General features: G+C 45.2%; 1 protein-coding gene across 1 annotated transcript in view; it reads right to left on the bottom strand.

The window, feature by feature from the left end:
• The window catches only part of C10H16orf71 (chromosome 10 C16orf71 homolog), a 127,142-nt gene that overhangs the window by 64,396 nt on the left and 47,137 nt on the right, over positions 1 to 15,609 (bottom strand). The window contains exons 12-13 of the mRNA XM_034783708.1: positions 14,503 to 14,658; positions 7,275 to 7,469 (exon numbers count right to left, since the gene is read on the bottom strand). Of these exons, the coding sequence (XP_034639599.1) occupies positions 7,275 to 7,469; positions 14,503 to 14,658 (351 nt within the window). The remainder of the gene's footprint in view (positions 1 to 7,274; positions 7,470 to 14,502; positions 14,659 to 15,609) is intronic.

The following is a 15,609-nucleotide window of genomic DNA, read 5'->3' as shown; positions in this document are numbered from 1 at the left end:
GTTTTACAGAACTCCCAGAATTTTAACGTGGGGCAGATTTTAGTATTGAAAATGCATGAATGCATTGTGCAATCAGCCTGGGGCATGTGGACGTTTGGATGGCAAGGGAGAGGGCAATTAGGGTTTCTGTCACCCAGGATGGTGGGGAGGGGAGCAGTTCTGGATACTGACATACACAAGGTAGTTGAGGATTTGGTGGGATGGGGATGTACCTTGGTTTTTCTTCTTCCCACTTTAGGGCAGGGACAGAGGTGATTTTAAGTGTAGGAGGAGGTAGGATTGAATTCCACATTCCTGTCCTTCAGCAAATGTTGACAGCAACTAGATACCCTACTGCATCCTCCTCCCCCAGTATGTACCACCACATCCAGCTATGATGGATAAGAATGTCAGCTGGATGGTTCTGTTAACCAATCATCTGTGGAATAGTTAACGGTGTTCACAGTTAATTTACAATCCTTAGGCTCCAGAGTGAACAAACCACTGTGATGAACTGGAGCAATTCACACCTCTCCAAGCTTGTTTCAGGCAAACATCATTGTGTTAGTTTACATTTGGGTCATATTCTGAAGGTCAGCTTTTCGACCATGAGTTTGCCAATGGCAAACTCCCATTGACTTCAACGGGGTCAGGATTTCATCATGTTTTTTCACTGTAAACTGGGATTCTGGAGTGTGGTAAGGCAGCAACTCATTGTAAGTCTGCAATTAGGCATCCATTTGTACAGCCACATTATCGCTGTATAGATGGAGTCCAGGGCATCTGAGTCACTGACAGGATGGGTGAGTCAGCCCCAAGTGGACTCAGCACTGGGTGAGTGGTCTGACCAATCAGGTGAGATGTGAGGCATATATAAGCACTGCAGCCAAAGCAATGTAATGAGTTCATCAGGCTGTACAATAGGTGCAGGAATGCCTGGTAGCTGGCCTCTCAGTACCAGCTCAAGAAGGGACGGAATAGCAGGAGGCCTTGACTTATCAAGGAGTGGTGAGGTGTAGCACTCCTTGATTAGGATTTTGATCTGTGCTTTGAGAGAGGTGGTGCCTTGGCCTTGCAGTCCAGCACCATCAAGGACAGGCATCAAGCATGCCAATCTCTCAGCATCCTCAAGTGACTCCAACTGGGACAGGCCGGTCACTCTGAAGATTCCAAAGCACTCTTGGGGAGGGTCGATCCTGTCAGACGTGCATTAAGGCAGAGTCCTAATGCCCAGCTCAGATGCTTGATAATGAAGCCCTTGAAGATTTGGCATCAGGCTTAACAGAAGCTTCAGAGGAGGCCAGCACAGCCCTGAGGCACACACTGGGACCTGAGAGCTCCCAGATCCCACAGCCAACCAAGTCATGGTGCACCCAAGGTATCTCAGGTAACTGTCATATCCACACATGAAGGACACGGTATGTCCACACCAGTGGCGTATCTTGAAGCCAGTAGACTGTTTCTCAGACTGTGTGAAAAGAAGAGAGAAAGAGATAGCACAGGCAGCAGTAAAAGAATAATAAAACATCTGAAGATCTGTGAGGCGCTGAGCCCAGACCACATTACTTAATGCAATTTTTATTTATTTGTTTGACAGACAACAGTTAGAGGTAGCAGCTCTGCAGCCAAGAACCTAAAGAGAATCAGGTGAAGATGTCAGTGAAGATGATGAAATGCTGATGTGACAGTAGCAGCAATTGTGCAAGGGAGCTCCTCCATCAGCGGTGATGGTAAAAGAGCGGCTAGTAAGAGGCAGGTGCTGTTCCCCCTTACCGGGGTAAGTGCATGGTGCTTGTTGGTAAGACAATATAAGGCATTAAAACTCTACAGCTATAGGATTTGTCAGTCACATGCTAAGAGCAGAGATTCAGGAGTGGGGAGATATTATAATGCATATATCTGGAGAAGAGAATGAACATCACCAGGGCCGGCTCCAGGGTTTTGGCCACCCCAAGCAGCCAAACAAAAAACAAAACAAAACAAAAAAAGCTGCAATCGCAATCGCGATCTGCGGCGGCAATTCGGCGGAAGGTCCTTCGCTCCGAGCAGGAGTGACGGACCGTATGCCGAATTGCCGCCGAACAGCTGGACGTGCCGCCCCTCTCCGGAGTGGCCGCACCAAGCACTTGCTTGGTAAGCTGGTGCCTGGAGCCGGCCCTGAACATCACATCTATAAGGCATTGCAAAACTCTAATGGTTCTTGTCAACTGTGTCATACAAATGCTGTTATTCAAATATCCCATTAATATATTCTCTGGGAAAGAGCTTCTTAAATTTTAATCAGAGAACAGCCCCAGGAGGTCATTCTGCTGATGCAAGATAGTTCCCCATCATACATTTTCTTGTGCTTTCTCTAGTCTAGTTTTAAATGTCCCAAGGGATGGGGGCTTTTAACCTCTTCCCTTGGGAAACTAAAGCCTAATTGATCGAATTCAGAATGTTCAGACCGAGAAATTCCCAAGTGGCTCCCCATTCTTCATGATCTTTAGAGACTATGTTCCCATAACATGAAGCACACTCTGGTATCATCCACATTGGACTGATGTATTTTGTTACAGCTAGAAGTTTATGCTTATTATTAAACCAAAATGATCACGTCTTTGAAAACTCAGACTCTACTTTGGTCATTTGTATGTATGGGAGTAGATCTCTTATGAGGCAGGTTGTTCACCACAAATTCTGGAGGCAGGTTGTTTTCTAGGGGGCTGTATCCGTATATTAACAGAGTGTGGAAATATTACAGCAGTGAATTTTGTATGCCTTCAGTCTTCATATAGCCACCAAGTGCTCTTGTTACCCCATATTGTGCTGTGTTGTTATTTTTTGGACAACACTCATCCTCAGCTTCAATGGAGTTACACCCAGGAGAATTTGGACTGGGCCCAAAACTCCAATTATGGTCAATGGGAGTCTTGCCTGAGTAAAAAGTAAGGAACTCAGGGTGGGCCCATTTATTAATCAGAACTATTATATGAAAAAGGAAAACAACCCTTCACTTGTTGGTGGAAGTCAGCTGGGAACTAGTTAATTTCCAGGGCTATGGCAGAGCCACTGGAGGGACTCCACCATGGGCAAGTGAGGCAGAGCCAGTGCTTCACAGCTGAGCAAGTCCTGATCCACCTCCCCATAGCTCCCATCCTCTCTTGGCATTTGCTCCAGATATAATCCACCTCCCTGATTCTCACTGCAGGCTGGGAACTAGCACAGACTGGGAGCCCAGGGTGGCTCTGTGCAGAGTGGCCAAGAAAAAGCAGGCAGGGAGCATGAGACTGCTTGCCCACTAGTGCTCAGAGCACTCCTGGAGGTACTAAGGAGGTAAGTCTTGTTCACTTGGAACTAAGGAACAGGAGAGGGGAAGGAGGTTATCAGGACAAATACACAGCATCCCAAGGGTTAATATAAAGATGCAGTTAGTTTTATTTTATATTAAAATGAAGCAATCCCCTTTTTGCTGACATAGAACACTAATTGCTAACCTCCACAAGGATTATGTCACTCCTAACCTAACCTGGGGTTTTAATGATCCCCTTGTGAAATTGCTCTGGATATCCAAAATGAAATACCACAGATCGATATAATGTATAGCATTAATAATGGAGAATTTCAAAGTAAGGCACCAAGGGCAAAGTGATCTATTTTGGGACTCAGAATCTGCTGAGAAACTACTGGACCAACTGACTGAAAACTAAATGTTGTCTCTCTCTCTCTCTCTCTCTTTCACAAAGAATCTGTATAAAGATTAATGTTACTGACTGGTTACCCGCATTGCACAAAGCAAGGCTGGACTAAGACATCCTATTACATTTTTTACCCCATTTTCCTCTCTCCCCACTCCTGTCACTTGATTATTTCATCAATCTTTTTGCGACTTGTCTTTTAGACTGTAAGGTCTATGGGGCAGAGCTCTGTATTTATTAACCATGGGTCCAATGCTCTGCACTATGGGGTGCCAATCTAGTTAGGACTCTGGGCCCCACTGTGATATCAGTGATAAATAATAATGACCACTGGTGCTACACCAGAGTTTTCAAGCTGACAGGCCTGATTAAAGCTAACACTGAATTTCACATGTAAAACCAATATGATGCAAGTTTTTAGTAACTCTGGGACAGATTGTGCCCTGGTGTCAATCAGTATGACTCCAGTATAGTCAATAGTACCAGTCCCCATCAGCTGAAAATCTGGCCAATTCTAGCTTGCTTAGAGAGATCAGAATTTTAACTGAAAGCTTCACGTTTTAAAAGTAGGTTGGCCTGGTTACAGGGCCGTGATGTGATGTGGCCTTCGCATAATTAAGGGAGTGATCCCCAGGAGGTGCTGAGCACCTGAAATTGAGGGGGAAATCTGGCCTTTTATCTGATTTAATTTCTTCTAAGCAGGCAAGGCTGAGATAGATCCCTCACACAGAAAATGGGTTTGCTGCCTGGCTGTTCAATTTCTAATAATTTATAATTCCCCTAATAAGGGACAGACATAAAAGCTCTGCCTGATTTAAATGAGGCCTTATTCTATGCCTTACAAATAAGCATCAGATTTATCTTGTACAAATATATTGGGTAACTTTTCAGTGCTTGCCAGTACTTGAAGCTATGTTGGCTGCACATCTATGAGAGAGAAGCTGCCTTTTCAGTTAAGGAGGTGAAACATCATATAGGCAAAACTGTTAGTGCCTACCTCTTCATTGTATTGATTGGTGATGGTTAACTATTAACCCCTGAATCTGATTAGAATTATATAAGAGGTATTGTACTACATCAGTTTCAAAGGAATCGGCTCAGTCATGAAACAACATTGCAGTGTCCACTGATTCCTGGGATTGTGTATCTGTGCTTATATTGACCTGGGAATTATGGGAAAACAACACAACTGACAAATGATGCTGATGCTACGAGAAGGCAATGAGTGGGCCACACTCAGTAGATAGGGAGTCCTTGTGGCACCTTAGGGACACTAAAATTTATATGGAGTGATGCATCTGATGAAGTGGGTTTTAGCCCACGAAAGCTTATGCCCAAATAAATGTGTTAGTCTCTAAGGTGCCACAAGGACTCCTCATTGTTTTTGCTGATACAGACTAACATGACTACCACTCTGAAATCAGTAAATAGGGTAAACAGCCTGGGGAGCAGTGGCTAAATGCATTATATCCGGGAAGGAAGAAGAAGGTCCTTGCTAGACCTTCAGGGAGAAGACCATTGCCGCCAATGCAACCACCTGGTTGTTTACCAATCTGTAAGCATCATGGCTTCACCTCTCCACAGCATAGCATCCTCTGTGGGCCTGAGCAGGGCTGGGAGCCCCCTGGCACTCGGGAAATGCAGGCAGCCATATTCTGACTGACTGCTGCAGGGAAATGCTAGGAGAACAAGAGACTCAGCTCATCTGTCCTGTAGCAACCATAATTTGTCCCAGAGAACTGTTTCCTTGAACACAGCTGTGACCATTCACAATTAGATAGAACAGGCCAGTCCTATGTAATGTCCAAGGTCCCTCAAGGAACCAGACATGTCCATTAAACCAGAAACACATGAACTCTTCTAGCATTTCATTCATTTGAGTAGATATTATGGAAGACTTGTACATCCTAGCAGCAGTGAAAGGGTTAATCTTTATGTTCCCTATGGATCATTAGACATGCCCATGTTTGGAACGAGTTTAATGCCTTCCCAGGCTTAGTTTAGTCAGATACATTTCTAAGGGCTTGATCCTAAGTGCTGAGCGCTCGTAATCCTCACTGGCTGAAGGATAGGTTCATCAATGGCTATTAGCCAGGATGGACAGGGACGCAAACCCATGCTCTGAAGTGTCTCTAGCCTCTGTTTGCCAGATGCTGGGAATAGGTGTGTGACAGGTTCAGTCACAGAGACCCCCTTGGGACTGTCACCTGATGTGCTGAAATTACCACTGAGTCCGTTTTCCCTGCCAGCTTGGGGCTCCAAAACCCTGCCTTGTTGAGCCAGACACACTAGCCTGCTGCAACACAGACTCAGGGTCTGAGCCATGCCCCCAAAGTTGCAGACTTTAACCAAAAACAGCTCAGCAGGTTACCGCTCCAGCACCCAGACACCCAGTTCCCAATGGGATCCAAACCCTAAATAAATCAGCTTTACTCTGTATAAAGCTTATAGAGGGTAAATTCGTAAATTGTCCCCCCTCTATAACACTGATAGAGAGACGTGCATAGCTGTTTGTTCCCCCAGGTATTAATCACTTATTCTGAGCTTATTAATAAACAAAAGTGATTGTATTAAGTATAAAAAGTAGGATTTAAGTGGTTTCAAGTAATAACAGACAGAACAAAGTAAGTCACCAAGCAAAATAAAACAAAACACGCAAGTCTAAGCCTAATACATTAAGAAACTGATTACAGGTACTATCTCACCCTCAAAAATGTTCTAATAAGCTTCTTTCGCAGACTGGACTCCTTCCTAGTGTGGGCCCAATCCTTTCCCCTGGTACAGTCCTTGTAGTTCCAGCAGACATCTCAGGTGGTAAGCAGGGGTTTTCTCATGACTGGCCTCCTTTTGTCCTGCTCCACCCCCATTATAGCTTTGGCACAAGGCGAGAATCTTTTGTCTCTCTGGGTCCCCACCCCTCCTTCTAAATGGAAAAGTACCAGATTTAAGATGGATTTCATTATCAGGTGACATGGTCACATGTCACTGTAAGAATCCTAGTCTCCATTCTTTCTGGGCTGGCCCACATGTACACAGGAAGGTTTGCAAGTAAACAGAGCCATTTACAGTTCATTGATTCTGAAGCACTCTTAATGGCTTCCACTTAATATGTTTACATCAGTAATACAAGTTTATATCTTATTCTCCTAACTCCAGACATAGAAATAATACATGCAAACAAATAGGATGAACACACTCAGTAGACTATAAGCTTTGTAATGATACCTTACAAGAGACCTTTGGCATAAAGCATATTCCAGTTACATCATATTCACATTCATAAGCGTATTTTCATAAAACATATGAAGTGCAACGTCACAAGGTGACAGGGGATGGATCACTTGATGATTACCTGTTCTGTTCATTCCCTCTGAAGCACCTGGCATTGGCCACTGTCAGAAGACAGGATACTGTGCTAGATGGACTATTGGTCTGACCCAGTATAGCTGTTCTTATGTTCTTTCTGCAATGGGAGTTATGAGTACTAAGTAGGGCTTAGGATCAGGCCCTTAACCCTTACCTAGACCATGGGAAAAGATTCCTAATGGATGAAGGCCAACACCTGTTACTGGCCCTAGTCATGGTAGAACACAGAAATACACAGTTCACAGACAGTACCTTAGGGTCAGGGTTAATAGCGGTGATGCAGTTGAGCCGTACAGCGGGAATCTCCAGAAGGAGTGGGTATAGCTGGTTCTGGAGGCGACTGGTCAGTTCTTTGTTCCACCAGATAACATTTGGAAGCCATGTATGGGAGAGGTACGTAGAGATCTGCTGGTAAAAAATGGATGTTCCTCGAAGAGCTTCCTTAGCCTACAAACAGTGACATTTGATTAAAGGCCCGGCCTTCAAGTTAACAGCGCACTGCAAGAAAGCAGCACATATTCTTTACAAGCAGGGCCGGCTCCAGGGTTTTGGCCGCCCCAAGCAGCTCCCCCCCCCCCCCCCCCCCCCAAAAGCCGCGATCGCGATCTGCGGCAGCAATTCGGCGGGAGGTCCTTCGCTCCGAGGTGGAGTGAGGGACCATCCGCCGAATTGCCGCCAAATGCCTGGACGTGCCACCCCCTCCGGAGCGGCTGCCCCAAGCACCTGCTTGACAAGCTGGTGCCTGGAGCCGGCCCTGTTTACAAGAAGCTTTTTATACACATGTTGCATGACTGGAGGTAAATGGGAGATGGAGGAGAGACTTTACCACAGTTCCCAATGCGCACCAGCAGTTATACATCCAGCTTTGCCCCTGATACTAGGCTGGCTATCTTCTCCTCACCTGTCAAACCCACCAGCAGCACAACCCCTTCCCTATTTAATGATTAAACACTTGCCCAGTGTTCTCTCCAATTCAGCTTTCTACGCCCTACCCAGCTTTGCATATAAGTACAGTACGACTAAATAGGAGGCAGGCAAGTTGGGGACTAGCATGGAGGTGAGACCCTAAATTCATCATTAAGGTAGAGAGGGGGTTGCTAGCTCCAGTTGAAGGGGGATGAAAAGGGCACAGACAGGCACAGACAAGTTCTTCATCTGCTGAAGTGATATGGATGCCCAAAAGCCTGGGAGCCCTGTGTGATGGATAGTATGCCTCAGTTATTTTATACCTGGACTTTACAGCCAATTGAAGTTGTTAACGCCAATGCTGCTCTCCATAATAAAGCTTTATAGCTAAGCCAGCTAATAATTTCAGTAGTTCTGGCCAAGGGGCAATGCTATGAATCTCATCAATGTTCTACAACCAAGGGTGACCAGTAACTTTCTTTTGGCCAGGGGGCATTCCACTTGTTCTGCAGCCCAGGGGATGACTGCATTATATAAATCTTTGTGAAGGTGCACTGCTTTTAATTATAACCAGATTCTGCCTTTCTGAAGCTTGGGGTGGGGGGGAACTATTTTATTAAGGAGACCATAAATCAGTCTAATGCTGTATAATATTCACTTAAGAAACCTTTCACGGGGCTATTTTGCAGGTCTGAACAGTGGTATTCATTTGATTTTTTAATAAGATTTGTTATTAAAAACACTGAAATCCAATCTTCGTTCTACACTTTTGGGAAGTTACAGATCTCTTTAGTTTCCTCTCTAAACTTGTTGAGAACCAATTTGGAGGGACAACTAGGGGTGCCAGAGAGAAGACTTTTCCCAAACGGGGTCCAGCCAATAGGGTCCAGTTTGTAAATGATCAGGATTAATGGTTATGCAAAATATCTTCTCTCTAGCATCTGTTCAGGTACCTTCAAACAAAAGCATAAACTGTAAAGATCTCAGACTCAATCCTCAGCTCATTCAATGACAAAAACTCCATGGAAGTTATTTTCATGCACCACAAAATTGTTTAGTGTTTGCAAGCGTATAGAAAACAACCAGGTTGCTTTGTTTACTGGTAGCCTGCCTAACTGGAATCACCATTTAAATTCTTAAGAAGCATGTGTCATAAAAATCTGATTCCCATCAGACATGCCTCTAAATGCATCTTGTTTATCAGGATGCAAAGGTTACAAGAGATAAATGTATAATCATTTGTTCTGACAACTCCAGGACCCTGATCCATATAAGGAATGGGTAAACTTGTCTCGTTTCAATCACTTGTTCGGAAGTGGGACAGGAACTGGCATTCCAAAAGCTACCAAAGCTGATGACAGAGGTGGATAAATTTTGAAGATTTGCTTGATTTATAGAAATAGATTTAAAAACAAAAGATGCTGTCATAGTTGAGCAATCGAAAGGTTGAGCTGCCCAAGACAGCAGTTCCTTCCTTGAGGAGCCTGTTGTTATATTTTTATTAAGAAACCATTAGACCTTGGGCTAGAGAAATAAAATCTGACAACAACAAAAGACATGCAGCTGCCAATGAAATGCCCAGTAAACAGAAAGCAGAAGACTCAGGGGATTGGAATGGAGAGTGTGTCCTTTCTAGGTTGGTAGTGCCTGAAAAAAACCATTAGCATCCAATGGCCTATGTGAAATGAATAGGACAGGTCAGTCCAGTTCACAGTGGCCAAATGTCCACCTCTGCAGTCTGAGCTAACTACTATTATTATTACAAGTGTGGCAGGGCACCATCCTCAAGCACAACCCTTTGTGGCACGGTGTGGTCTTGCAGGTCCTCTGCCTGCTTGGACTCTCTCTCTTGCAGTCTTGCAATTGCAATGATTTTCTCCCAGTCCGGACAACTTAAATCAAGATTCCTCCTCTGGGGGGGCTGATTTATTATTTTTCATGGTACAAACTCTTTAGCCCCTCAAGTCTACCCCTCCTCTGGGAGCTGGCTGCTAAGACCAATAAGCCTCCTCACCTAAGTTCAGGAGTCCCACAGGCCTTCTCCCAGTGCCTATGTTAATAATTCAGTCCTTCCAACCCTGCACTGAGAAAGTTCAGCAGCAGTGATCTTCCTCATGGGCCTGTGTCTCTGGGAGCACCTCTTCTTCTGAGCCTCTTCTCTCTAGGAACAACCCTCTCAACCGAGCTATGGCAGCCTATTATCAGGCCAGATGCTCATTAGTCAATTAGCTGCCAACCAGCCATCTAGGCAGTTAATTACTACAGGTTGGCCAAGATGGGCTTGTTCTCCTTAAAGAAGGCCTCCATAGTTAGATTGGGCCCTGACTCCTCTTAAAGGAGCAGCCAACTGGTGACTCAAAGACTACTGTCACCACCATAGCTGGCCTCCTTGTTGGCAGTCAAGCCAAGGCGACAAGTAGGGTGACCAGATGTCCTGATTTTATAGGGACAGTCCTGATTTTTGGATCTTTTTCTTATATAGGCTCCTATTACCCCCTACCCCCGTCCCGATTTTTCACACTTGCTGTCTGGTCACCCTAGCGACAAGAAATGCAAGGCCCAATGGGACTGAATGTCCTGCTCAACCAATGAGTGGTCCCACCATGTCACGGGTGGGGAATATTAGTGGGCGGGCTGAGGGAAGTTAACACTTGCTCTGTGGACTGAAATAGGTCTTCAGCTTCCGGGACCAGGAATCCACTGCCTTTCAACACTACATTCATGAAACAATATTAAAAGAAAAAAACATCACAGTCCACTATGGCTAACTTGATGTGAATCAGATACTACTGCTATGGGCTCAACAGACCGATACATAGACAGTCAGACATTTTCTCTTTGGTAACATGGGGGCACTAAGTGTATCCAATAGTTTGCACAGCCAGTCATGTGTCTGTTCGCCATACTGCTGGAAAGGCGTAACAAGTGGGGTTCTGCAGGGATCTGTTTTGGGACCGGCTCTGTTCAATATCTTCATTAACGACTTAGATATTGGCATAGAAAGTACGCTTATTAAGTTTGCAGATGATACCAAACTGGGAGGGATTGCAACTGCTTTGGAGGACAGGGTCATAATTCAAAATGATCTGGACAAATTGGAGAAATGGTCTGAGGTAATCAGGATGAAGTTTAATAAAGACAAATGCAAAGTGCTCCACTTAGGAAGGAAAAATCAGTTTCACACATACAGAATGGGAAGAGACTGTCTAGGAAGGAGTACGGCAGAAAGGGATCTAGGGGTTATAGTGGACCACAAGCTAAATATGAGTCAACAGTGTGATGCTCTTGCAAAAAAAGCAAATGTGCTTCTGGCATGTATTAACAGGTGTGTTGTGAGCAAGACAGGAGAAGTCATTCTTCCGCTCTACTCTGCGCTGTTAGGCCTCAACTGGAGTATTGTGTCCAATTCTGGGCACCGCATTTCAAGAAAGATGTGGAGAAATTGGAGAGGGTCCAGAGAAGAGCAACAAAATGATTAAAAGTCTTAAGAACATGACCTATGAAGGAAGGCTGAAAGAATTGAGTTTGTTTAGTTTGAAAAAGAGAAGACTGAAAGGGGACATTATAGCAGTTTTCAGGTATCTAAAAGAGTGTCATAAGGAGGAGGGAGAAAACTTGTTCACCTTAGTCTCTAAGGACAGAACAAGAAGCAATGAGCTTAAACTGCAGCAAGGGAGGTTTAGGTTGGACATTACGAAAAAGTTCCTAACTGTCAGGGTGGTTAAACACTGGAATAAATTGCCTAGGGAGGTTGTGGAATCTCCATCTCTGGAGATATTTAAGAGTAGGTTAGATAAATGTCTATCAGGGATGGTCTAGACAGTATTTGGTCCTGCCATGAGGGCAGGGGACTGGATTCGATGACCTCTCGAGGTCCCTTCCAGTCCTAGAATCTATGAATTTACTAATAAAAGAATTATGGATTACTCAAGCTAAGAACATTAAAATGTCGAGCTGTCCGGGTGCTAGACTTTAATTTTGACCATGACCTTGTGCATTCTTTTGCAGATGATCTAAAAAATGTAACAGCTCATATTGTCCTTGAATCTCACAACCAACAAAGTCATTTCCCTGGACAACAGAGTGACCATAAGATTTTGCACACCAAATTAAGCTAAGCCCCTGTGACTGATTGCCATTGTTTCCATAAGAAACAACTAGAACGAGGAATGTTAACTGCTGCAAGAGAGGAATATTGTTATCTCATGTTGCCAGGTAAGATGCTACACATTAGCACTGCAGCAAGAGACTAGAGCTGACAGTTTGAACAGTGAAATCTGCCAGCTTTCTCTCCAGCAATAGCTGAGGTTGATAAGGAGAACAATAAGAGAGGCAGCAGTGAGTTGCTTTTGTTTTCATTGTCTCCACTGCGGCTGACATTTTAAAAAGATTTTAGTGGTTCCCATCAGCTTACATCGCTGACAAGGGAACCAAGAGCCGCTGTACATGTGTCTGAAGAAAGCAGGAATAACAAAGGCAGTGTTGTAGGGAAGGCATATGTTGGAGCCTCTGTAACAAGAGGAAACCTCTAATGAGAGGAAACATCAGTGGCACACAGGCCCAGTTTAAGGAACACCGGCCAGCTGGCTCATGTGTTCACCGCTGTGTGTATTAGCTGAACTGGGTTCCAATGGCAGTGCATGCAAGCAGGGTGGTAGGATTGGTCAGTGATTTATTTCTGTGACTGGAAGCTCTATGCAGCACATTCAGGCAATGTGAGATAAAAATCAACCCCCTTCCCTGACCTCACCAAATGTTCGAAGCAGCCTAAGCCTAGAGTTTGCAAAATACATTCAATTATATGCAGAGGTGAAAGTAAGATGGTATGGTCCGGTATGGCATACCGGCAAGAGCCTGTATGCCGTGCCGGACTGCACTGGCTTCCGCGGTGGGGATTTAAAGGGCTCTGGGCTCCCCGCCGGCGGGGAGCCCAGAGCCCTTTAAATCCCACCTGCAGCTTGGCGCCCGGGCTGGGGCCGGGATTTAAAGGGCTCGGAGCTCCCTGCCACTGTGGGGAGCCCAGAGCCCTTTAAATCTTGAGAGGCCCTATCTCTTCCGGTTGAGGCCATGCCTCTTCCGGATGAGTCCACGCACCCCTCAGGACTCCAGCAGTACCGGTAAGTCCTGTAAGTTACTTTCACCCCGATTATATGACACCAGATGGGACTTTTGAGTTTGCTCAGTGTTAACTAATTTCAACACTCTGATCAGCTCCGTGGCTGGGGTGAACACATAGTATCAAGGCAAGGGGATGTGGGGGGAAGGGGGTAAGTCTCTTTACCACCCAGTTGTTTGTGTTTTAAAGCATTTATCTTGGATCCACTGGACCTAAGGCGGAAATCATTGTGATACCCTTAGGCAGTTTAGCAGCTGCATCTCCTCACCCACCCGGCTGCTTTTCCCCACAATGTCCAGGCATCACCAGGAGGGTTGCTTATTGTCTCTTGTGCAGTGTTTTAATCATGACATTAGTTGTCAGTGTCAATCACATATCTGTGAAGCTTTGCAGCTACAGCTGTCACATTCCAGTCTAACTTTATGATACTTCATGGGGAATTTAGTCTTCCCTGTTCACAGGCAGCCAGTTCCTCAGCTGTGGATGAGGAGCACTCACTCCATCTGAGCAGCGGAATGGCCACATTTGCACCCCCTCTCCTTTGATCCAGGGGTTGTGATGTGCCAGGCTGGATCTCCGGTGCAAGTTAGAACAGCGTGAGGGCTGCTCATGGTCATTCTGGCAGCCAGGGATTTCCAGGATCCAGCCATGGCTCCTTTTCCCTGGCTGCATCAGCAGCCACTAAGTGGGGTTGCGCAGAAGCTGTGACTGTGGCTCTGTGTCACTCAAGCACCCCCTGTGACTGAGGAATCTGCCACTGGCTAGCTACACCATCTTTATGGCTGCTTTGTGCCACCAGAGAGCCGCCAGTCCTCCCCAACCGAGGGTCAGTGCCTCAGCAGTGATATACAGAATGTTCATTCAAACATGTGGCCTTCAGGAGATAGGAGACACCATGGAAACGTGTGTTTCCCAAATGTTCTTGGTACATCATTCAGTAAGAAAATGGTTAAGAGGACTAGATTACCACCTAATATTGAACTAACCAGGAACAGAAGCCAGAATTTAACAGCAAGACAATATGCCCTCTTAAGCAACATTTTCACATAGTAAAAATACAACCACAAAACCACCCTTCAGGTCAAACAAACTTTCCATCTTTGACTGCTGGATAAAGATTTCTACACTGGGTATTGATAGCCACTGGAGATATATTGGCCAGCTAATGTGCAGCAAACAGACAAAAGGTCATTGATGTATGGGGATGGATTCTGAGTTGCAGATTTCAAACTCGGCACAGGTGAGAAGAGCAGAGTGAGTAGAATAGAGTGGCTGTAAGTCACCTGTCTGCTCCCACAATCCTGAGCTGGCAGCCCCTTGAGTGATTTAGAGCAGCCTATGGACTGTTCTGAACTACGCTGGCTCCCAGGGGTCTCAGCTAGAGTTCGGATATTCAAATCTGGCTCTTAATAAATATTCATTTCTGGATAATGGACATGTCAAAGTGTTGCCACTCACTTTATGCTTCCGGATCTTGGTGCTGTTCTGTGCCGGAGATTCGTCTGCTGGAATTAGGCAAGCGTAGAGTGCCAGCCCATCCTCTCGCCAGACCTGCTGCAGACCCAACACCTGAAATGGGGCTTTGAGCCCACCTTTCACTTTCGAGGGAGGTACCTGTAAATTCATTTGAACAGATGCATGATGGCCTTTTCGGAAAGGGAGTGACAATAGCCCTTCATCTCACTCAGCTGCTTTTGAGTGGAGACAGCTTGTACCTAGCTTGACAAATGGAATAGCTAAGGTTTAGCTAGCAGTAACTTTATAAAGGCCAAATTAAATAGGAATAGTAGATGGTGGTAGATCATGGAATTTATCTTCCCAGGAAGGACCCCCGTAACCTGCAAGCTCTGCACTCAGTCAGCTATGCAAGAGCAAGAGAGACGTGCTGCTTGTATTAGCTCCCTAGCCTAGCAAGAAATAAGAACGGAGAGTCCCTTACTTAGCCCACAGCAGCACTGTATGCTGCCTTTATTAATGATAATGAGATCAATACAATCTCTGCTCAAAATCAATGCTAAGTGATTATGCCATTATAAGGAGCTATGGCACAAGCTGTTCCATATCCTTAATCATTTTTGTTGCCCTTCTGTGTATCTTTTCCAATTCTCATGAATCTTTTTTGAGACAGGGTGACCAGAACTGGATGCAGTATTCAAAGTGTGGGAGTACCATGGATTTATATAGTGGCATTATGATATTTACTGTCTTATTGTCTATCCCCTTCCTAATGGTTATTAACATTCTGGAAAATGGAAAACACCAGGAAAGAGAGACAGCAGCAAGAGGAGGAAGCGGCAGCAGGAGACCTGAGAGCTTGGGCATGGGGGAGAGGAGAGAGAAGGGAGACGCAATGGGAAAAAGACAGGGAGAGCAGCCACAGAAGGGAGTGGCAGCCTGGGCAAGGCCAGAGTCACTGACTTGGATCATGTACCATATGAGATGAAAAAAACAGTCAACTTTTGAATTATGAGGCTCTAATTCCATCTCTGGGCCCTGGTGACTACACAAGCCGCTTACTTTATGTTCCCAGGGTTTATGCCATTGCTGGGATCTCTAGATGGATTT

The sequence above is a fragment of the Trachemys scripta genome, chromosome 10, assembly GCF_013100865.1.
Source record: "Trachemys scripta elegans isolate TJP31775 chromosome 10, CAS_Tse_1.0, whole genome shotgun sequence".
NCBI classification, from domain to species: Eukaryota; Metazoa; Chordata; order Testudines; family Emydidae; genus Trachemys; species Trachemys scripta.
This window is presented reverse-complemented; position numbering and strand designations above follow the sequence as displayed.